At 47.6% G+C, this 24,384-nt stretch overlaps 1 protein-coding gene across 1 annotated transcript in view; it reads right to left on the bottom strand.

The window, feature by feature from the left end:
* Window positions 1–24,384, bottom strand: part of DNAH14 (dynein axonemal heavy chain 14) — a 605,515-nt gene that overhangs the window by 438,854 nt on the left and 142,277 nt on the right. The window contains exons 14-16 of the mRNA XM_075925276.2: window positions 23,718–24,045; window positions 12,027–12,081; window positions 11,767–11,861 (exon numbers count right to left, since the gene is read on the bottom strand). Of these exons, the coding sequence (XP_075781391.2) occupies window positions 11,767–11,861; window positions 12,027–12,081; window positions 23,718–24,045 (478 nt within the window). The remainder of the gene's footprint in view (window positions 1–11,766; window positions 11,862–12,026; window positions 12,082–23,717; window positions 24,046–24,384) is intronic.

Here is a 24,384-nt window from a genome sequence, read left to right as displayed (position 1 = left end):
TTTCCGGAAATGCTTCAAATGGAACAGTTTTCCATTATAAATATTTCCGGAAAAAAAGCGTCTACATTGGTCCTGGAGTTACCGTTATAATGATGCACTTTTCCAGAAAAGCGCGTCTACATTGGCGGTGCGCTTTTCCAGAAAAGCAGAAGCCCGGAACCATTTTGAAGAGGGCAAAGGGGGCGGGGCCGGAGCTCCGTTCAGACATGTGCTTAAAGGGGTCTCACCGGACAGACATTGGTCTCCTGCTCCCGTGCCTTGGGACCTCTGCCAAGGACTGACATCCTTAGCAGGTTTGGTGGTTGCCCTCTGCCTTTTGGGGACACCACCCGTTGGCCCCCAACTGCTTTTCCCTGCAGTTTGTTTTTTCTGCCCTGCCCTGTCTGCCACGGACCCGTGGGTGGCCATGTGCCTGCTCGGGCCCCTATTGCAGCTGTACAAGTGCCTGCAGCTCGTGCTGCAGGCCGGTGCCCTGCTGCTCATGGACCAGGAGGCAGAGATCGCATTGGACTCCCTCACCAGGGAGGCCCTGGCGGTCGTGTGGCATCAGCACCCCACTGTGGAGAGGCCAGTCTGGAGTTTGAATACCAGCACCGACTGGTGGGACCGGGTGGTCCTCAGACTATGGGACGACCAGCAATGGATCCGGAATTTCCGGATGAGAAAGCGGACCTTCCTGCAGCTGTGCACCTGGCTCACCCCCGCGCTGCAGAGAGCCACCACCCGGCTGCAGGCACCCATCCCCATCAAGAAGAGGGTCTCCATTGCACTGTGGAAGCTGGCCACACCAGACAGCTACTGCTCGGTGGCACAGCAATTCGGGGTGGGAAGATCAACCGTCGGTGTGATCGTCATGGAGGTAAGTCCTAGGGGGAGTGGGATGGGGGGAGGGTGCTGCACTCCAGGCCCAGGGACAGCCAAGACTCCAGGCTGGGTCGCCCAGGGGCCGTCCCTCCCTTGCACAGGCCCGGTGGTGGAGGGGGGGCCGTGGGGCAAGGGGGGGCCCGTGTGTGTGTGTGTGTGGACAGAGGGAATCAAGGGGGGGGGGCCCAAGAGAGAGGGAATCAAGGGGGGGGGCCCAAGGGAGCGCACACTCACCCCTGCCGTATGTGATGTGTTCCCTTGTGTTTCTCTGCACCCTTCTGCAGGTCGTCCAGGCCATCAACGACGTCCTGCTCCCGAGAGTCAACAGCCTGCACGACGTGGATGATACCATGGCCGGCTTCGCTGCCCTCGGGTTCCCCAACTGCGGGGGAGCCCTGGACGCCACCCACATCCCCATCCGGGCCCCGGAGCATCGAGCAGCCCATTTCATGAACCGGCAGGGGTACTGCTCCATTGTTCTGCAGGCCCTCGTGGACCACTGGGGCTGCTTCCTGGACAACTACGGGGGCTGGTCCGGCCGGGCACACGACGCCCGCATCCTCTGGACTCTTTCGCAGGTTGGAGGTGGGCACCTACTTCCCCTGGCGGGACTTGACTGTCGGGGATGTGCCTATGCCCATCTGCGTCATCGGAGACGCGGCCTACCCCCTGATGGCCTCGCTAATGCGGCCCTACACGGGGCAGCCGGACCAGAACCGGGCCCGGTTCAACGACCGCCTCAACCGGGCCCGAAACCCAGTGGTGCTCGCCTTTGGACGTTTAAAAGCCCGCTTCCGTTGTTTGCTCGAGATGGGTGAGCAGAATGCAACGGAGGTACTGGCCGCGTGCTGCGTGCTCCACAACACTGTGGAGTGCAGTGGGGAGGCCTTCCTCCCTGCATGGATGGCAGCTGAGGCACAGACATTCGAACAGCCCGACACAGGTGCCGTCCGCCAGGCGCGCCAGGATGCGGTGCACATCAGAGAGGCCCGAAGAACAGGGAAGAGGATTCGGGGTTCGTGCGGAAGGCTCAAGTCAGCATACCTGATTCCAGTCATCTTCAAGGGATCTCCTGGCTGTTCCTCTCCTGAGGCCCGGAAGGACCAAAGGATTGAGGTTGCCAGCAACACTACCCAATTGTCCTCACTGTGCCTAGACTAAAGATTATGAAACATAGTGTGCATCTTTTAACCATTCTTGCTTGTTTGTTAGCTATGTTAATATAGTTTGTGGTTTAAATTTTACTGAAAAGTCTCAGTCTCTTTATGCGCCACAAACCAATGACCACTTAAAGCCCCTCCCCCCCCGTGATAGATTAAATAATTTGTTGTCCACAGTTTGTAACCCTTTTAAATTTAATTGGCATCTCCCATCATTTCTTACAGTTACTAGAGTAACACAATAACCAACACAAGAATCAACTGAAAAATAGAACTTTTTATTTACAAGGGGGAGGGGTGGGGACCGTCAACTGGGACGGGGAGGGGGGGCAGCTACTGGGACAGGTGACTCCTGCGAGCGCTCCTTTGGGGGCAGACCTGCACATGCGGAGCAGCCCGCATCGGGGCAGGCTGCATGGGGAGGTGGGCAGGGGCAGGAGGGGGCATGGGCTGTGCTACAGGAGGGATGGCGGGGGCATGGGGTACGGCCATGCCATAATGGATGGCGTGCACTAAATGTACCATAAGGATGTCCATGGAGTTGCGCATCCCTCGGCACTCTGTCAGGAAGGCAACCCAGCCCCCCTGCCGCCACTGCAGGTCCGCCTGCACCCGCTCGCCAATGGAGGCCTGGATTGCCTCCACAGCGATGACATGGCGGCGAAGAAGCTGGTTCCTCTGTCGCAGCCTGCGCCTCCGGGGTTGGCCAGCTGGGGGTGCCGCTGCTGCCGGAGTGGAGGGTCTGGTGCTCGATCCCGCTGCAGGAAAGAGAAGAAAGGATGGGTCAGTCAGGCAGGCTGTCCACTGTCCCCACACCTCATGCCCTGAGCCCAGGTGACTCCACAGTTGTGTGGCTTGGGCCCACTCTGTTCCCCTCCTGCCCCCATGTTGTATGTGCAAGGAGGACTGCCCCTGAAGTAGGGTCCTCCCTCCAGTATTGTAAGCACCACTCTGTATCCTGGCCCCATGGAGGGCGGGAGGGTGCTTGTGCTGTGTTCACCTGTGGAACTCCCTGCCGGTGGAGACTGTGAAAAGCTTTGGGCTAATCACTGGTGTTTGACAGGGAGTGAGATGCATCCCCACACAGTGCCTGGGAGCACATCTGGCAGAGGCGGTCTGGGTTCTCAGATCCCCTCGTGTGGGATATCTCCTGAACGGAACCAGAAGAGTGACTGGGTGGAGGGGTGTCCCATCCTTGCAGCAAAACTCAGGGGCCCTTCTCCCTCCCGCTATCCCTCCCGCAAGCCCGGTAGCCCAGGGACATGTGTGGCCACAGTGGGGACTTCCCTTGGGGAACCAGCCAAGGCACTGGGAGCAGGCGAGGGGCTCGGTGGGGGCCACAGTCACAGGACCAAGACGCTGCAGCGAACCCAAGAGCAGCTGGCTGTGCCTCACAGCCAGGCATGGGACAGTGTGCCGTTCTCTGTGCTGCAGCCTTGGCGGAGGTGCGGGCTCTGGGTGGAGTCCCTGGGGCCCTGGCTGGTTCTAGCCGGCATCCACCCTTCCCCCTAGTCCCGCTGAATGTGTGAGAGCAGCACGGTCCCAGGAATGCCCTGCAGCTGCCTGCTGCGGCCACGTGCTGCTCGGTCACCAGGCTGCACATGGTTGCACGTGCTGCTTGCTGCCTAATGCTACGCAGCATGTAGCTCACGTGGCCTGAGTGACATGCTCTCCCGCTCCTCCCCCCGCCCTCCGGTAGTGCAAACTGCAAAGACTCACCAGTGGCTTCTTCCTTGGCCTCGGCCTCAGAGGAGCCGCTGGAGGGGGCCTGCTGGGTGGTGGCAACACTGGCCTCCTCTCTAGCAGATGCGCTGCCTCTGTCCTCTCCCTCCCCCACCTCGGTGGGTCGGACGACGGGGGGCCGCTGGCAGGTGTCCACTGGCACTTGCGGAGCTGGCTGGCCCAGAAAGGCATTGAAGCGTCATAGTAGGGGCAGGCATCTGGTCCTGCCCCCGTGCCCTCACTGGCCCGTACGTACCCCAGCCTCAGTTCTTTAACCTTCGCCCGGACCTGCTCACAATTCCAGGCGGGGTGTCCCTGCTGGCCCACATTCTCGGCCAGCCGTGTGTAAAAGTCCACATTGCGGCGCCGGGACCTTAGGTCGAGGAGACCCTCCTCCTCCTGCCAGAGGTCCAGGAGGGTCTCCAGCTCCCTGGGGGTCCAGGATGGGGCCCACCGTTTGCGGCCCCTGGGGGCCACCTCTGCTGGGAGTGCAGGGGGCTCACCGGCTGGAGCTGCCATGGCGCGGGGAGATGGGTGGCTGGGCAGTACAGGGGCATGTGGCAGAGCTCAGGCTGCAGGGTCTGCAGCACGCTCCTGCCACAGGCGCCCAGCAGCCTGCGAGCTCTTTAAGAGCTTGAGTTACCAGGAAGTACAGGGCTCCTACGGGGTCTCCAGCCGTCCAAACCGCTTTTTTCCGTTTCTTCTACTTTTCCGGAAAAGCTGTCTATACTGGCCCTTTTCCGGAAAAGCTTTTCCAGAAAAAGGACTTTTGCCCGAGCAGGAGCAGCATAGCTTTTCCGGAAAAGCGGCCGATTTCGTACAGTAGATCGTCATTGCTTTTCTGGAAAAGCAAGCGGCCAGTGTGTAGACAGCTCGCAGCTTATAAGTGGCCCAGTGTAGACACAGCCTTATATGTCTCCATTCTGAAGAGAGTGGAGAGGAGGAGACTATGACAACTCTAGTTGTCTTCCAGAAGTCTTCTCATTGGAATGCTTGGGCACCTTCATGTATCTATCACCATAAGGGTCCCACATGTTCCAAAAAGGCTATTGTGATGTGCTTATGTGCAAAAGAGGGAGGACAAAAGAGGCTGGTATCAGAGCATTTGAGAGTGGTAATGTGGATTTTCATCCTAGTTAGGTATTGAATAAACCTGTTTAGGGACAATCCCAGTAGAAGAAATCTATAAGAATAAGGGAGAGAACTGAAAACACACAGGTGAGAGTCTTAGGGAAAATCTTCTTCATAATTGGCTCCTTAAAGATTTTTCTCCTAGAAAATGTATAGCAAGCCCTAAAATCATAGAATACTAGGACTGGAAGGGACCTCAAGAGGTTGAGTCCAGTCCCCTGCCCTCATGGCAGGACCAAATACTGTCTAGACCATCCCTGATAGACATTTATCTAACCTAGGGTATGTCTACACTACCCCGCTAGTTCGAACTAGCGGGGTAATGTAGGCATACCGCACTTGCAAATGAAGCCCGGGATTTGAATTTCCAGGGCTTCATTTGCATAAGCGGGGAGCCGCCATTTTTAAATCTCCGCTGCTTCGAACCCCGTGTAGCGCGGCTACACGGGGCTCGAACTAGGTAGTTTGGACTAGGTTCCCTATTCTGAACTACCGGTACACCTCGTGGAACAAGGTGTACCGGTAGTTCGGAATAGGAATCCTAGTCCAAACTACCTAGTTCGAGCCCCGTGTAGCCGCGCTACACGGGGTTCGAAGCAGCGGGGATTTAAAAATGGCAGCTCCCCACTTATGCAAATGAAGCCCGGGAAATTCAAATCCCGGGCTTCATTTGCAAGTGCGGTATGCCTACATTACCCTCCTAGTTCGAACTAGGAGGGTAGTGTAGACATACCCTTACTCTTAAATATCTCCACAGATGGAGATTCCACAACCTCCCTGGGCAATTTATTCCAGTGTTTGACTACCCTGACAGTTAGGAACTTTTTCCTAATGTCCAACTTAAACCTCCCTTGCTGCAGTTTAAGTCCATTGCTTCTTGTTCTATCCTCAGAGGCCAAGATGAACAAGTTTTCTCCCTCCTCCTCTTGACACCCTTTTAGATACCTGAAAACCGCTATCATGTCCCCCCTCAGTCTTCTCTTTTCTAAACTAAACAAACCCAATTCTTTCAGCCTTCCTTCATAGGTCATGTACTCTAGACCTTTAATCATTTTTGTTGTTCTTCTCTGGACCCTCTCCAATTTCTCCATATCTTTCTTGAAATGCGGTGCCCAAAACTGGACACAATACTCCAACTGAGGCCTAACTAGCGCAGAGTAGAGTGGAAGAATGACTTCTCGTGTCTTGCTCACAACACACCTGTTAATGTATCCCAGAATCATGTTTGCTTTTTTTGCAACAGCATCACACTGCTGACTCATATTCAGCTTGTGGTCCACTATAACCCCTAGATCCCTTTCTGCTGTACTCCTTTCTAGACAGTTGCTTCCCATTTTGTATGTGTGAAACTGATCCTTCCTTCCTAAGTGGAGCACTTTACATTTGTCTTTATTAAACTTCATCCTGTTTGCCCGGGACCGCAAGAGGCGGGCACCCGCCTGGTCTAGTGCGGACATCGTGGACCTCGTCTACGACCTCCGCACTAGGCACAGGAAAGTGGCTGTCTACGGCAGGAGAGCTGCCAGCTTGGCCACCCAGGAGCAGGTGTGCATGAAAATCAAGGTGGTCCACTGAGACCCCCGACCTTGAGCCCTGAGCTTACAATGGCCGTACTGGGTCAGACCAAAGGTCCATCTAGCCCAGTAGCCTGTCTGCTGACAGTGGCCAACACTAGGGACCCTGGAGGGGATGGACCGAAGACAGTGACCAAGCCATTTGTCTCGTGCCATCCCTCTCCAGCCTTCCACAAACTTCAGGCAGGGACCCCCTGGCTAATATCACTCCATGGACCCAACCTCCATGAATTGATCTCACTTCTCTTTAAACTCTGTCCTAGTTGTAGCCTTCACAGCCTCCTGCAGCAAGGAGTTCCACAGGTTGACTCTTTGCTTTGTGAAGAACAACTTTCTGTTACTAGTTTGAAGCCTGCTACCCATTCCTTTCCTTTGGTGTCCTCTAGTCCTTCTATTATGGGAACTAATGAAGAACTTTTCTGAATGCACCCTCTCCACCCCACTCGTGCTTTTATAGACCTCTATCAGATCCCCCCTCAGTCCCCTCTTTTTTAAACTGAAAAGTCCGAGTCTCTTTAGCCTCTCTTCATATGGGACCTGTTCCAAACCCCTCATCATTGTAGTTGCCCTCCCCTCTCCCACCTCCTTTTCCCAGTCTCCCCCAGTTTTGTTCAATAAAGAGAGATTCTATTTTTGAACACAATTGTCCTTTATTTTGTACATCAGGAAGGGGGGCTAGGGAAGGGTAAGTGGAAGGAGGTGAGGGAGGAATGGGGTACGAGCCCCCGATGGGGAGGACTGTGGTGGCTCTGCGGGCTTCTGGGGGTGGAACCTCTCCTGCAGCCCCCCAATTGCCCCCTCTCTCCAGATGGCAGCCTGCGGCAAGTACAGCCGGTCTGATGGCAGAGTGATGTGATGTGCACAGTGTGGGTACTCCTGGCAATCCAAGCCAGGACTGCTTTGCAAGCGGGGCACCCCTGAGAACTGTCTGTCCGGGGTGGGGGTCGGGTCTCTTTAAGCACAGCCCTCTGCTAGCCTGAGGCAGCAACTCCACGCTTTAAGTCCTCATCTGATGCTCTGCCGGCACTGCTTCCGGCCATCCTTAACCCCGGTTCAGGGTTCACTCAATGTGGACAAGCTAGTTCGAATTAGGAAAACGCTAATTCGAACTAGTTTTTTGTCTGGATGCTTTAGTTCGAATTAACTTAGTTCAAATTAACTAATTTGAACTAAGTTAGTTCATAAGAACATAAGAACATAAGAACGGCCGTACTGGGTCAGACCAAAGGTCCATCTAGCCCAGTATCCTGTCTACCGACAGTGGCCAGCACCAGGTACCCCAGAGAGGGTTGACCGAAGACAATGATCAAGCGATTTGTCTCCTGCCATCGCTCTCCAGCCTCTGACAAACAGAGGTCAAGGACACCATTTTATCCCCTGGCTAATAGCCTTTTATGGACCTAACTTCCATGAATTTATCCAGCTTCTCTTTAAACTCTATTATAGTCCTAGCCTTCACCGCCTCCTCTGGCAAGGAGTTCCACAGGTTGACAACACGCTGTGTGAAGCAGAACTTCCTTTTATTAGTTTTAAACCTGATACCCATTAATTTCATTTGGTGTCCTCTAGTTCTTCTATTATGGGAACTAATAAATAACTTTTCTTTATCAGCCCTCTCCACACCACTCATGATTTTATAAAGCTCTATCATATCCCCCCTCAGTCTCCTCTTTTCTAAACTGAAAAGTCCCAGTCTCTTTAGCCTCTCCTCATATGGGACCCGTTCCAAACCCCTAATCATTTTAGTTGCCCTTTTCTGAACCCTTTCCAAGGCCAAAATATCTTTTTTGAGGTGAGGAGACCACATCTGTACACAGTATTCAAGATGTGGCCGTACCATAGTTTTATACAGGGGCAGTAAGATGTTCTGGGTCTTATTTTCTATCCCTTTCCTAATAATTCCTAGCATCCTATTTGCCTTTTTGACCACCGCTGCACACTGTGTGGAAGTTTTCAGAGAACTGTCCACGATAACTCCGAGATCTCTTTCCTGATTTGTCGTAGCCAAATTAGCCCCCATCATACTGTACGTATAGTTGGGGTTATTTTTCCCCGATGTGCATTACTTTACACTTATCCACATTAAATTTCATTTGCCATTTTGTTGCCCAATCACTCAGTTTGGTGAGATCTTCTTGGAGTCCCTCACAGTCTGCTTCTGTCTTGACTATCCTAAACAGTTTGGTATCATCTGCAAACTTTACTACGTCACTGCTTACCCCTTTCTCCAGATCATTTATGAATAAGTTGAAAAGGATTGGTCCCAGGACTGACCCTTGGGGTACACCACTAGTTACCCCTCTCTAATCTGAAAATTTACCATTTATTCCTACCCTTTGTTTCCTGTCTTTTAGCCAGTTCTCAATCCAAGAAAGTTCGCATTAGCGCTGTAGTGTAGACATACCCTGAGTATGGTTATCCAGCCAGTTATGCACCCACCTTATAGTAGCCCCATCTGAGTTGTATTTGCCTAGTTTATTGATTAGAATATCATGTGAGACCGTATCAAACGCCTTACTAAAGTCTAGGTATACAACATCCACCGTGTCTCCCTTATCCACAAGACTCGTTATCCTATCAAAGAAAGCTATCAGATTGGTTTGACTTGATTTATTCTTTACAAATCCATGCTGGCTGTTCCCTATCACCTTGCCACCTTCCAAGTGTTTACAGATGATTTCCTTAATTACTTGCTCCATTATCTTCCCTGGCACAGAAGTTAAACTAACTGCTCTGTAGTTTCCTGGGTTGTTGTTACTTCCCTTTTTATAAATGGGCACTATATTTGTCCTTTTCGAGTCTTCTGGAATCTCTCCTGTCACCCCTGAATTTTTCAAAGATGATAGCTAGAGGCTAAGATACCTCCTCTATCAGCTCCTTGAGTATTCTAGGATGCATTTCATCAGGCCCTGGTGACTTGCAGGCATCTAACTTTTCTAGGTGATTTTTAACTTATTCTTTTTTTTACTCCCTAGCATCCACTATGTTAGGCATTCCTTCAGATTTCTCAGTGAAAACCAAAACAAAGAAGTCATTAAGCATCTCTGCCATTTCCAAGTTTCCTGTTACTGTTTCTCCCTCCTCACTGATCAGTGGGCCTACCTACCCTATCCTTGGTCTTCCTCTTGCTTCTAATGTATTTGTAAAAAGTATTTTTGTTTCCCTTTACTCCCATAGCTAGTTTGAGCTCATTTTGTGCCTTTGCCTTTTTAATCTTGCCCCTGCATTCCTGTGTTTGCCTATATTCATCCTTTGTAATTTGTCCTAGTTTCTATTTTTTTATAGGACTCCTTTTTTATTTTTAGATCATGCAAAATCTCATGGTTAAGCCAAGGTGGTCTTTTGCATATTTTCCATCTTTCCGACACAGCGGAATAGCTTGTTTTGGGGCCCTTAATGTCCCTTTGAAAAACTGCTAACTCTCCTCAGCTGTTTTCCCTCCTCAGTCTTGATTCCCATGGGACCTTACCTATAAGCTCTCTGAGCTTACCAAAATCCTTGCTGAAATCCATTGTCTCTATTTTGCTGTTCTCTCTTTTACCCTTCCTTAGAATTGTGGACTCTATGATTTCATGATCACTTTCACCCAAACTGCCTTCCACTTTCAAATTTTCAACCAGTTCCTCCCTATTTGTTAGGATCAAATCTAGAACAGCTTCCCCCCGGTAGCTTTTTCAACCTTCTGAAATAAAAAGTTGTCTCCAATGCAGTCCAAGAACTTATTGGATAGTCTGTGCCCCGCTGTGTTATTTTCCTAAGATATATCTGGATAGTTGAAGTCCCCCATCACCAAATCTTGGGGTTTGGATGATATTGTTAGTAGTAAAAGAAGCCTCATCCACTTCCACCGGGGTAGATGGACTGTAGTAGACTCCTAGCATGACATCACCCTTATTTTTAATCCCTTTTAGCCTAACCAGAGACTCTCAACACTTCTGTCTCTTATGTCCATCTCCACCTCACTCCAAGTATGTTCATTTTTAATATATAAGGCAACACCTCCCTTTTTTCCCTGTCTATCCTTCCTGAGTAAGCTGTACCCTTCTATACAAACACTCCAATCATGTGTATTATCCCACCAAGTTTCTGTGATGCCAACAATGTCATAATTGTACTTATTTATTAGCACTTCCAGTCCTAATTAGAATATATCTTAACTAGACCAATTTATCTTACTACAGTAGATTTCCGATAATCTGGCACCTTTGGGACCTAGGTGGTGCCAGATTATTGACTATGACGGACTATCAGGAGGTACTATAAGGGGGCATACTCCCAACCCAATCCCCTTCCCCCACTCTAGTCTAATTCTTGGGTCCCAGAGCTGCCGCTACAGCCACGCGTCTCCCTCCAGGCACTGGGGCACATGCATTGAGTGGCCGGCTTTGAGCTGGGGCCGACACAACCCAATTCCCCTCCCCTCCAACTTCCCCAGAGCCAAACACCTCTCCTCCCTGCTGTAACCCAATTCCCCCTTCCCACAACTTTATGCTCAGGTCCCGGAGCCGGAGCCAGAGCCATGCGCACTCCCCCCCCGATCTGCCTCCCCTTCTCCAGAGCCAGGCATCTCTCCCCCCCAGCCTTATGTCTGGGTCCTGAAGTAGCTGCCTGTGCTCAGTGGCCAGCTGCTAGCACGTACAGGCTGGGACGCTGTGCACAACCCAGCATGTGCATGCAGGGTATGACGCAGTGCGCTGGGGCCCATGAGTGGAACATCGCGGGCCATGAGCGTGCATGCGGCTCACAGCAGCCCGGCCGTGAGAGTGGCAGACCTGAGCGGTTCCGGGTTCTATCCCAGTTCCATCAGGAGCTGCAATTTTTTTCCATCAGGAGCCTCAGGTTGGCCACCCCTGCACTAGGCTCTTGCCATTTTGATGCCGGACTATCGGGAGTGCCAGACAATTGGATACTGGACTATTGGAGTTTTACTGTATATATAAACACAACTAACTGAAAAGCTAGCTATGTGGACACAATGACACACCATGACATGCCAGATGGGGTTGAGAGAGAATTGTAGCTGTGGTTGGTCTTAAAATCCCAATACAAAACGTATATGACAAATCAACATTTTAAATAAAGCAGGAGTTGGACCACCACTAATGTTATCCTCTCTCCCTCTCGTTTGTATTTGTCTCCTTTTCTTTTTGCCTTCTATTTTTTCCTTTCTTCTGTTATCCTTTGTTCATATCCCTAAGTATCTCTCCCCCATCCACTCCATAGCATTTGCTAATTTCATTTTTTGCTTGGTGCTTTCTGCTATTACTAATTCATCAGTATTTGCTTTATGAAGTGATACTAGCAATCATACATACCAGTAGTATTTTCTAGACCATCCACAATTCCTTGTAATTTTTTAGAAAACTGTCTTCTATTTGGGATTAAAAAGATATCTGCACAGAATGAAGAACTAGGAAAGAAAATAATCAATGTTCTGAATACTGATAATATATTTTAAAATATTTGTATATTATAATTAAGGTTTCAACTTAAAAAAAAACATTTTAACCCCATTACCATCAGCTGCTATTCTCTGAATACCGTGTTATAAATATGTTTTTAACATTACACTTACCATATGCTTCTTAATTCCACTTTATTATCTGATTCAGGGTTGACTCCAGTGCCTGCTACAGGAAAGAAAGAATAAGTGCTAAACAAAATTGTTTTATATCCCTTAATATGCTTAATCAGTCCAAACAGTGGTTGTAACTTCTACCAATAGGTGGAAAGAGGGAAAAAAAGTGAAAGGTGCTAGAGGCCTACATACACTTACTATAAGAATTCCTGAGCAATAAAAACAAAATCTAACAAATACAATTACAATTCATAAAAGACAAGTAATTCAGACAAAATCCTGATCCAGCAAGGTTTTTCAAATTGAGTGGAATGGCACTTACAGAACAGACGGGTTACATACCTTTTAGTAACTTGATTTCTTTGAGATGTGTTAACCCTGTGTACTGCACAAACTGTGAATATGCTCCATGTTTCCAGAACCAAAGATCTTGTCTTTGGCAGTGTCCAGAGCAGAGGCAGTGGGTATAATACACAAACTGACAGCCTGGTCGCAGCCATACTCTGCCTCCAGAATGTGTACTGTAGCATTGGGGGCAGAGTGTTGGTGCCACCAAGTGTCCACCTTCCCCAGGCTTCAGGCCAGGCAGCCTGGAGCCTCGAGCCTCACATCACCCCACCACCTTGCGGTGCTCCAGAAGGGGGGAGGTTGGCTCCCATGGGGGCAGGGCATGGGCAGAAGGGGCGTAGCTAGTGTCTTGATGCCTCCAGCCTTATCTTCACCCACTATCCATAGAATCAGAGCTGGAAGAGACCTCAGCAGGTCATCAAGTCCAGCCCCCTGCCCAAGGCAGGACCAATTCCAACTACATCAACCCAGCCAGGGTTTTGTCAAGCTGAGACTTAGAAACCCCTATGGATAGAGATTCCACCATCTCGCTAGGTAACCCATTCCAGTACTTCACCATCCTCCTAGTGAAATAGTTGATCCTAATATCCAACCTAGACCTCTCCCACTGTAACTTGAGACCATTGTTCCTTGTTCTACTATCCGTCACTAATGTCAACAGATTTTCTCCGTCCTCTTTGGAACCTCCCTTCAGGAAGTTGAACTCTGCTATCAAATCTCCCCTGTGATGGGACAGTCTAGCCCCGCACTGGCCTAGGGAGGAGCAAACTGGCCTGCTGGGCTGGACAGGCCCTGTCCCTGCAGCAGTCTGGGGCATGCTCCAACTGTGGGCCAGGTATAAAGGCCAGGGAGACAGCTCAGTTAAGGCTGGCCTCCGGGGAGGGAGGAACTCCTGCCCAGCCTCTGAAGCCCCAGCTGGACCTGTTGCCGTAGCGAGAGCCACCAGACCAGCTGCCTCCACCGCTACTGTCCCCAGGCCAAGCTTGACCGCAACACCAACTACGGTGGGCAGCCCACCCAGCCACTGACACCTCCGTTGCTGCTGCCCCAGACATCGGGCCAGCCAACGTCATTGCCACTGCCAGCCCAGCACCTGAAGGTGGGATCACCGTTGGCCAGGGGACTGGGGTAGGAAACAACCCAGGGCAGGGGACAGGAAAAGCCTTGGTGGGCTTGGTGCGTTTTGGAGAGAACTCCTCACCGAGCCAGTGGTGGGAACCACCCACCACTGATAGGGCCCTGGGTTGGGGCCCAGTGGAGAGGGAGGGCCCAGGCCCCTCTACTCCATCCTCCCAGAGCCTAGACTAGGCCTCAGGGCCTGGGTGCATAATGGACTAGACCTCAGGGCCTGTGTGTGAAGGACCAGGCTTCCAGGCCCAGGTCTGGAAAAGGACTAGGCCTCGGGGCCAGTGGCTAAAGGCTCGACCCCAGGGCCAAAGTGTGCGGGGCTAGGCACCCCACCACACCCCCTCACTCTTCTCTTCTGCAGACTAAACAAACCCAAATCTGTCAGTCTCTCCTCATAGGTCATGCACTCCAACCCCTAATCATTTTGGTCACCCTCCGCTGGACCCTCTCCAATGTGTCCATATCCTTTCTATAGTGGGGGGCCCAGAACTGGACACAATACACCAGTTGTGGCCTCACCAGAGCCAAATAAAGGGGCATAATCACTTCTCTGGATCTATTGGCAATGCTCCTCCTAATGCAACCTAATATGCCATTCGCCTTCTTGGCTACAAGGACACATTGTTGACTCATATCCAGCTTGTCATCCACTATAATCCCCAGATCCTTTTCTGAAGAACTGCTACTTAGCCATTCAGTCCCCAGCCTGTAACAATGCTTGAGATTCTTCCATCCAAATGCAGGACTCTACACGTGTCCTTGCTGAACCTCATCAGATTTATTTTGGCTCAATGCTCTAATATGTCCAGCTCACTCTGGACCCGCTCTCTGCCCTCCAGTGTATCTACCTCTCCCCCTAGCTTAGTGTCATCTGCAAACTTGCTGAGGGTGCAATCCATCGCCTCATCCAGGTCATTAATAAAGATGTTGAACAAAACTGGGCCTAGAAAAGATCCTTGGGGCACTCCGCTAGATACCGATCACCAACCTGACATTGAGCCGTTGAACATTACCCATTGGCAGGGCTCGCCAAGTGGCGGAATGCCCCGCTCGCCAACCGCGCGGTTTCACGCTCTGGGCATGCACAGATCGTACTGCGCATGCACAGATTGCTCTGTGCTGGCTCTTCCGGGTTGTAATCTACTCACCATGGATGAGCAGATTACATTATTGATCGAGCCCTGCCCATTGGGCCCAACAATCTAGCCAGCTTTCCATCCATCTTATAGTCCATTTATCCTATCCATATTCCCTTAACTTGCTGGCAAGAATATTGTGGGAGACCATATCAAAAGCTTTGCTAAAGTCAAGGTATACCATATCCACTGACTTTCCCATATCTATAGAGCCAGTTACCTCATCATAGAAGCTAATCAGATTGGTCAGGCACGACTTGCCCTTTGTGAATCCATGTTGACTATTCCTGATCACTACCCTTCTTCCAAGTGCTTCAAAATGGATTCCTTGAAGATCCCCCTCCATGATTTTTCTGGGGACTGAGGTAAGGCTGACTGGTCTGTAGTTCCCTGGATTGTCCTTCTTCCCTTTTTTAAAGATGGGCACTACATTTGCCTTCTTCCAATCATCCAGGATCTCTCCCAATTGCCACGAGTCTTCAAAGATAATGGCCAAAGGCTCCGCAATGACATTTGACAACTCCCTCAGTACCCTCGGATGCATTAAATCCGGGCCCATGGATTGTGTATGTTTAGGTTTCCTAAATAGTTCCTAACTTGTTCTTTCCCCACCAAGGGCTGTCCACCTCCATCCCATACTGTGTTGCCTAGTGCATTTGTCTGGGAACTGACCTTGTCTGTGAAGACAGAGGCAAAGAAAGCATTGTGTACTTCAGCTTTTCCCACATCACCTGTCACTAGGTTACCTCCCTCATCCAGGAAGGGCCCCACATCTTCTCTGATCACCCTCTTATTGCTAACATGCGTGTAGTAACCATTCTTGTTATCCTTCACATCCCTTGCTAGCTGCAATTCCAATTGTGCTTTTGCCTTCTTTAACTCCCCTGCATTCTCAAGCAATATAATTATACTCCGCCCTAGTCATCCGTCCAAGTTTCCACTTCTTGTAATCTTCCTTTTTGTGTTTAAGCTCACCAAGGATATCCCCGGTAAGCCAATCTTATCACCTACCATATTTGCTTTTCTTGCTGCGCATTGGGATGGTTTCTTCCTGTGCCTTTAATAAGGCTTCTTTAAAATACTGCCAGCTCTCCTGGACTCCTTTCCCCTTCATGTAAACATCCCAGGGAGTCCTGCCCATCAGTTCTCTGAAGGAATCAAAGTCTGCTCTTCTGAAGTCCAGCTTGTGTATTTTACTACTCTCCTTTCTACCTTTGGTCAGGATCCTGAAATCTACCATCTCATGATCACTGCTTCCCAGGTTGTCACCCACCTCTACTTCCCCTATAAGTTCCTCCCTGTTTGTGAGCAGCAGGTCAAGCTGTGCATGGCCCCTGGTCGGTTCCTTCAGCACTTGTACCAAGAAGTTATCCCCAACATTCTCCAAAAACGTCCTAGATTGTCTGTGTACTGCTGTGTTGATCTCCCAACAGATGTCAGGGTGATTGAAGTCCCCCACGAGAACCAGAGCCTGTGATCCGGAAGCTTCTCTCAGTTGTCTGAGGAAAACCTCATTCACCTGATCCAGCAGTCTATAATAGACACCAACCACATCATCACCCCTGTTGCTTTCACCTCTAAACTTAACCCATAGACACTCAACAGTCTATTCTCCATCTAAATATTGGAGCTCTGAGCAATCATACTGCTCTCTTACATACAATGCAACTCCTCCTCTTCTTCCCCACCTGTTCTTCCTGAACAGTTGATACCCTTCCATGACAGTGTGTAATCATGTCACATTATCACATACTTATAATGATTACAACTTAATTTATTAACATCAATACTGCAGCCATTTAAATTTGCAAAGGCTTTGTTTAGTGGAGTACATTGGTTTAAATGAGCCTTTAGCTATCATCTTTGGAAAATCATGGGTGACAGGAGAGACTCCAGAAGACTGGAAAAGGGCAAATATAAGTGCCCATTTATAAAAAGGGAAATAAGAACAACCCAGAAAACTATAGACCAGTTAGTTTAACTTCTGTGCCAGGGAAGATAATGGAGCAAGTAATTAAGGAAATCATCTGTAAACACTTAGAAGGTGACAAGGTGATAGGGAACAGCCAGCATGGATTTGTAAAGAATAAATCATGTCAAACCAATCTGATAGCTTTCTTTGATAGGTTAACGAGTCTTGCGGATAAGGGAGAAGCAGTGGATGTTGTATACTTAGACTTTAGTAAGGCGTTTCATACGGTCTCGCATGATATTCTTATCAATAAATTAGGCAAATACAACTCAGATGGGGCTACTATAAGGTGGGTGCATAACTGGCTGGATAACCACACTCAGAGAGTAGTTATAATGGTTCACACTTCTGCTGGAAAGGTATAACAAGTGGGGTTGCTCAAGGGTCTGTTTTGGGACCGGCTCCCTTCAATATCTTCATCAACAATTTAGATATTGGCATAGAAAGTATGCTTATTAAGTTTGCAGATTATACCAAGCTGGGAGGGGTTGCAACTAATCTGGAGGATAGGGTCATAATTCAAAATGATCTAGAAAATTGGAGAAATGTTCTGAGGTAAAGAGGATGAAGTTTAATAAAGACAAATGTAAAGTGCTCCACTTAAGAAGGAAGAATCAGTTTCACACATACAGAATGGGAAGCGACTGTCTAGAAAGGAGTATAGCAGAAAGGGATTTAGGGGTTATAGTGGACCACAAGCTGAATATGAGTCAGCAGTGTGATGCTGTTGCAAAAAAAGCAAACATGATTCTGGGATACATTAACAGGTGTGTTGTGAGCAAGACACGAGAAGTCATTCTTCCGCTCTACTCTGCACTAGTTAGGCCTCAGTTGGAGTATTGTGTCCAGTTTTGGGCACCGCATTTCAAGAAAGATATGGAGAAATTGGAGAGGGTCCAGAGAAGAGCAACAAAAATGATAAACCTCTAGAGTACATGACCTATGAAGGAAGGCTGAAAGAATTGGGTTTGTTTAGTTTAGAAAAGAGAAGACTGAGGGGGGACATGATAGCCGTTTTCAGGTATCTAAAAGGGTGTCAAGAGGAGGAGGGAAGAAACTTGTTCATCTTGGCCTCTCAGGATAGAACAAGAAGCAATGGGCTTAAACTGCAGCAAGGGAGGTTTAGGTTGGACATTAGGAAAAAGTTCCTAACTGTCAGGGTAGTCAAACACTGGAATAAATTGCCCAGGGAGGTTGTGGAATCTCCATCTCTGGAGATATTTAAGAGTAAGTTAGGGTATGTCTACACTACAGCGCTAATTCGAACTAACTTAGTTCAAATTAGTTAATTCGAACTAAGCTAATTCGAACTAACGCATCCAGACTAAAAAACTAGTTCGAATTAGAGTTTTGCTAATTCGAACTAGCATGTCCACATTAAGTGGACCCTTAGCCGGGGTTAAGGATGGCCAGAAGCAGTGCCGGCAGGGCATCAGATGAGGACTGAGAGCGTGGAGCTGCTGTCTCAGGCAAGCCGAGGGCTGTGCTTAAAGGGACCCGACCCCCACCCCGGACAGACAGTTCTCAGGGGTGCCCCGCTTGCAAAGCAGTCCTGGCTTGGATTGCCCGGAGTACCCACACTGGGCACATCATAGCACTCGGCCATCAGCCCGGCTGCACTTGCCGCACGCTGCCATCTGGGGAGAGGGGGCAATTGGGGGGCTGCAGGAGAGGTTCCACCCCCAGAAGCCCGCAGAGCCAGCCCAGTCCTCCACATCGGGGGCTCGTACCCCATTTCTCCCTCACCTCCTTCCACTCACCCCTCCCTAGCCCCCCTTCCTGAAGTACAAAATAAAGGACAATTGTGTTCAAAAACAGAATCTCTCTATTAAACAAAACTGGGGGAGACTAGGAAAAGGAGGTGGGAGAGGGGAAGGCAACTACAATGATGAGGGGTTTGGAACAGGTCCCATATGAAGAGAGGCTAAAGAGACTAGGACTTTTCAGCTTAGAAAAGAGGAGATGGAGGGGGGATATGGTAGAGGTCTATAAAAGCATGAGTGGGGTAGAGAGGGTGCATACAGAAAAGTTCTTCATTAGTTCCCATAATAGAAGGATTAGAGGACACCAAATGAAATGAATGGGTAGCAGGCTTCAAACTAGTAACAGAAAGTTGTTCTTCACAAAGCAAAGAGTCAACCTGTGGAACTCCTTGCTGCAGGAGGCTGTGAAGGCTACAACTAGAACAGAGTTTAAAGAGAAGTGAGATCAATTCATGGAGGTTGGGTCCATGGAGTGGTATTAGCCAGGGGGTAGGAGTGGTGTCCCTGCCCGAAGTTTGTGGAAGGCTGGAGAGGGATGGCACGAGACAGATGGCTTGGTCACTGTCTTCGGTCCATCCCCTCCACGGTCCCTAGGGTTGGCCGCTGTCGGCAGACAGGCTACTGGGCTAGATGGACCTGTGGTCTGACCCAGTACGGCCATTGTAAGCTCAGGGCTCAGGGTCGGGGGTCTCAGTGGACCGCCTTGATTTTCATGCACACCTGCTCCTGGGTGGCCAGGCTGGCAGCTCTCCTGCCCTAGACGGCCACTTTCCTGTGCCTAGTGCGGAGGTCGTGGACGAGGTCCACGATGTCTGCACTAGCCCAGGCGGGTGCCCGCCTCTTGCGGTCTCGGGCAAGCTCCTGGGAGCTGCCAGCCTGGTCCCGGGAAGAGGGGGAGGGCTGGGGGGCATCGGGTGGCTGGCTCAAGCCGTGCCAGGTGCAGGGTCTGCTGGCTGGGTGCTGGCAGGCTTGCACCTGGCATGGGCACCGTAGCCTGCCCGTGCCCCTTTAAGGGGTCCGGGGCCGGGAGGGGGGCAATAGAGTTTCCCTGGTGTTGGCCAGAGTGGCCACCAGGGAAAGCTGGGAAGGGCTAGCCTCCCACTAGTTCGAATTAAGGGGCTACACACCCCTTAATTCGAACTAGTAAGTTCGAACTAGGCTTAGTCCTTGTAGAATGAGGTTTACCTAGTTCGAACTAAGCGCTCAGTTCGAACTAGCGGAGCGCTTGTGTAGCGCCTATCAAAGTTAATTTGAACTAACGTCCGTTAGTTTGAATTAACTTTGTAGTGTAGACATACCCTAAGATAAATGTCTATCAGGGATGGTAGACAGTATTTGGTCCTGCCATGAGGGCAGGGGACTGGACTCGACCTCTTGAGGTCCCTTCCTGTCCTAGTATTCTATGATTCTATGCTAAAGTAGTGATAATGCAGATCTGCACTGAATTTGACCCATCCATTTAAAAAATACTAGACCTTACAAACCAATCAGAAAAATACAGTGAATGATAGTGCTTTGGTGCTGGTGTCAGTCTGCTACTGTGTAATTTGACTTCTTCATGCATGTCGACCACTGGCCCACCTGTCTTAAGCCAATGTGAAAATAGAATCTACAATGACATTTAAATAGCCTTTATAGTCACAGGCATGTCAATCTACAGGGCTGCTTTGAAAAAAAACAAAGAACAATAACAATTTGACAGTAATAAAGCAGTTGACATTCCTAAATAAAGTAATAAAAAATAACTTAATGACAGATTTTGTAAGATTTTCATACTAGCATTGGAAATGAACCATAGTGAACTCAAAAGAAAACCAACTGTTTATAGCATTTAATACAGCGTTCAAACTGAAAGTTGTTGAATGTGCAGAGGTAAATGACATTTGCATTGCTGTTCATGAATTCTGTATCAATGGGAAGCAGATAAGAGAATGATGGAAAAAACAACACAACACTAAGACACTCGGCAAGAAGCAAGAAAAACCATCCAACGAAGTGTGCTTTATTTCCTGGGCTGGAGAAAGATCTCGGTGCTGAATGTCGACAAAATGAGTCACTAGAACTGGAATTCATCTGCGTTCTTTGCAAATGTCAAAAGATGACAAATAGAAGTCAAAGCCATCAATGTTCGTGGCATCAGCAGATTGGTATACTCATTTCATGAACCATCATGGTGTGTCTGTCTTCATCAGCAAACAAAGATAACACAAAAGCTGCCGAGAGATGTGGAAGGAAAAAAAAATCAAATCTTTCCAAAGGGTTATTATAAGACATCAAAAGGGATATGCATTTGAGCTGTCACAAATAGGAAATGTGGATGAAACACTAATGATATTTGATCTCCTGAGCAACAAACAGTAACTGGTATTGGTGAATAAAGTTTTACTTTAAACCACTGGTCATGAAAAATCTATTTTACAGTGGTTTTATCACATTTGGCCAATGGATCAAAGCTCTCTCCTGTTATTATTAAAAGTAAAACCTTGCCTGAAAACCTGAAATTTCCTGTGGGTGTCATTGGATGCACGTAGGAAAAGGGATGGATGGATGAAAGTGGAACTACTGAATGACTGGAAAAAAATGTGGAATAAGAGACCAGGAGCACTTCTCAGAAACCTGTTATGATCCTTTGAGACATGTTCAGGGCACAAAAGAGGGATAAGATGAAACAAAAAAAAATTAAATTACTTTGGGTGCAGTAGCTGGAGGCTTAACTTCTGTTATATAACCACTTGATATCTGCCCAAACAAACCCTCTAAGGACAGGCCATACAAAATGTGGTCGGTCTGGATATGCTCCAGCATGGTGAAGTTGACAAAGGCAGGAATCTGAAGAAGCCAGAAATTTAATCTGGTCAAGGTGGCATGAGAGTTCATCCCCTCAGAAATTACAGCATTTCCTAAATGATTTTTTCTAGATCAGCAATGTGGTTGATGGATCAGAAGATGACACCATATTTGCTGTTGATTCAAGGGAGGCGGATAATAAAAAATCTATGTCTGAAGACGATACTGCTGACATCTACAATGACAATGCAGAAGCAGCCATAACTGAAGACAAGTTTAATTAACTATTTGGTGAATTGGAGGCTGATTCAGACTTTGAAGAATGTTCATAGACTCATAGACTCATAGACTTTAAGGTCAGAAGGGACCATTATGATCATCTAGTCTGACCCCCTGCACAGTGCAGGCCACAGAATCTCGCCCACCCCTCTTAGAATAATCCTCTCACTCTGTTAAGACTTTTTAAATAAGTACATTAGTATATGAGACTTTAAATTCAGCAAATGGATATTTAAAACATTGACACACAAAAGTCATTTCTGTCAGCTATTCTTGATGTCTATAAGATCCCATCAATGAGTTGGGAGGTAGGTGAAAAATTGAGTATTCTAACCCCTTCACAGGAATTAACTATCTTTTCTGAGACCAACTGTAGACTGGTGGGATCATGGCATGAGTTTGCCAGAGACGCCTGGAAGATTTGAGAATGTCCTCATTTTTTTTTAAAAAAAAAAGCACCACTCTTCTGAGGACTAACCTTACACAAAATGACCAACAGTTTGTGTGGTTCTTCCTAGACAACTTTCAGGGAAACAGAAGTGATTCTACCACTCTCTTTAGTAAATTCTGGAGGGCCTCAAGGTAGGGAAACTAGAATGACCACATCATCCAGTAAAGAAGAAAATTACACAGGTGTAGACAATTCCTGCTCTCATTTATCATCATCTGCATACTGCTGGAGCTATGATTTCTAAGAAGACTGAAAAAGCTTCTCTGCCACCATTTGAGTATAGTAGATCTGCTTTGATCCTTTGTGCTGTGAGGTGGGTAATAGAGTGATAATGCTACAGATCTTTTGGGGTCCAGTATTGCCACTGTGAGATCGCATATTGCTCTATACTGATCCTCAAGAGGCAGAGCACCAGTGAGCATAGGGGAATAGTCTCTCATATAGAAATGGCAAGAAATCCTGGAGACTCCTGATATTTTGCTCAGGCAGAAAGTTTCTCTCTCATAGTCCTTTTCCAACCCTAAGGATTCTTATCCCAGATCCCCAAGCAGGGGACCTCTTATATTGGAGAAGAATGTGATGACCTGCCTTTCTACTCAGTGACTGTACCAGAGCCAATCTGGCTAAACCCTTACTAGAAATGGGGGGAAAAAGGGGGTTCCATAGTGATATCAAAAGCAAATGAAGTCCTGGTACAAAGTATTGAAGTCTGGAAAGAAGTAATTCTGGTGCTGAAAGCAGAGGAAGGTTTTTTAGAACCAAACAGAGAGATGGAGTCATTTATTTAACTCAAGTTGTTGAAGCAGAAGATGGTGGATCGAGCAGTAGCAATGAGGATTTAGTGCCAGAGAAGCAGTACCTCTATTCGAAGGTGCCATAATTTTGTCCTTTACAATTTCAGTCCAGTCCTTGTACTAGGTGGGATTGTGCTCCAGAGCAGAAAGTTGCCAATGACTTGCTTCAGAACAAGGACTTATTCCACTGTCTAGAAAGACATTAGGCCTTTTTGGGGAGTTCCCCCTCTGTATCAAAGCAAATTGAATTCTGACTGATGAAGAACTTTAAGATGAATCTGACTAACTCATCCAGTTTCAGCTGTCTGTCAATATTCTCAAAGCCACATCTTCAGATGCTGGTTGAAGTATCTGAGGAACTTTTAGAATCATTAGCATGTGCCTGTCTTTATGAATTATTTAATTCTTGCCAAACCTGACACTTAGAAAAAGACAGCAAACATTCTCAAGAGACAGATGCACATGAGGAACATCCAGGAGCAGTCTGCCCCGTATTATTGACTAGCCAGTTATTTTCCACAATCCATGTGGTAAGAAGTTTGTGAAAGGCATAGTTTTAGCTTCTAGAAAGTTCCCAACGGAGAATCTAACATTTCCAGAAGATGCTATCCCACTATAAAAATTAAGCTTAATCAACAGATTGCTCATCCTCTTCACAAAAACGTCATTTTTTATTCCCCATGTTTCCATTGGTGTTATGTGGAGTCATAACCAATTATGAGATGTCTTATAGCAGTGACTTAAAAAAACCAGTGGATTAGCTCTTAGATTCTCTCTCACACACAGTACTTAACAGATGGAAATGATTTTTTAAAATAAAAAGTTACTTAGAGATTAAATGCACTTCATTAGTCACTAGTAGACCAGAAAATACAGTAATCTTTAAATTAATATGTTATTACTACTTGTAAAAACACTAACGTTTACATAATATTCAATCACTGCTGTGCTACTGGATATATTCTAAATCTTATTTCACTAATGGTTTATATGTAACTTCTCTTTCCTGCTAAAGGACTCTTTATCTTACCAAAAAGGGCAGTTTTTCCTTGACTGAATTTAAATGTCTCTCGTTTCTTTGTATTTTCTGATAACTCCTCACATGCCCATTTACTGTTACTCTGGGTCCAATTTTTCAAATTGTCATTATCATTGTCTTTCAGCCTTTGCTTCAGAAGTTCTATCGAGGTCAGTGAAAAATAATAATCATCTTCCATCTCACAGGACTCCAGATCATCCTCCTGATGGCTGCCCCTATCATTAAAATTTTCTAAAGGAATTCTTAGACCTATATTTACTTCAAATACTGGTGCGTATTGTTGCTCTCCTTCCAGTTGCTTTTTTACATCTTCCAGCACCTAAATAGATTAAAAAAATTATTAAACTACAAAGCCAAATTAAAAATATTTACTATAACATTTTACTTGCCAACTGTATACCAAAACAAAATAAAATCACATATCACACACTAAACAGCATAAATTATAAATATCAGTTGTGTGAACATACTATACAGTGGAAAGAAAATAAAACTCTGATCCTAAAACCAAGAGCCGAAGGAGATTACTGATTATCATCAGTGTAAAAGTGTTAATTAAAAAGCAGGTGTATGAACATTAGAAATAATTATACCAGATACAAACAGAGACAGCACTTCCGATATGGAGATGATAGGATGAAATGATTAACCATTACAC

Source organism: Pelodiscus sinensis, chromosome 3, assembly GCF_052426305.1.
Source record: "Pelodiscus sinensis isolate ZL-2025 chromosome 3, ASM5242630v1, whole genome shotgun sequence".
NCBI classification, from domain to species: Eukaryota; Metazoa; Chordata; order Testudines; family Trionychidae; genus Pelodiscus; species Pelodiscus sinensis.
Note: the sequence above shows the minus strand (reverse complement) of the source record. Positions and strands in the feature narration are given on the sequence as shown.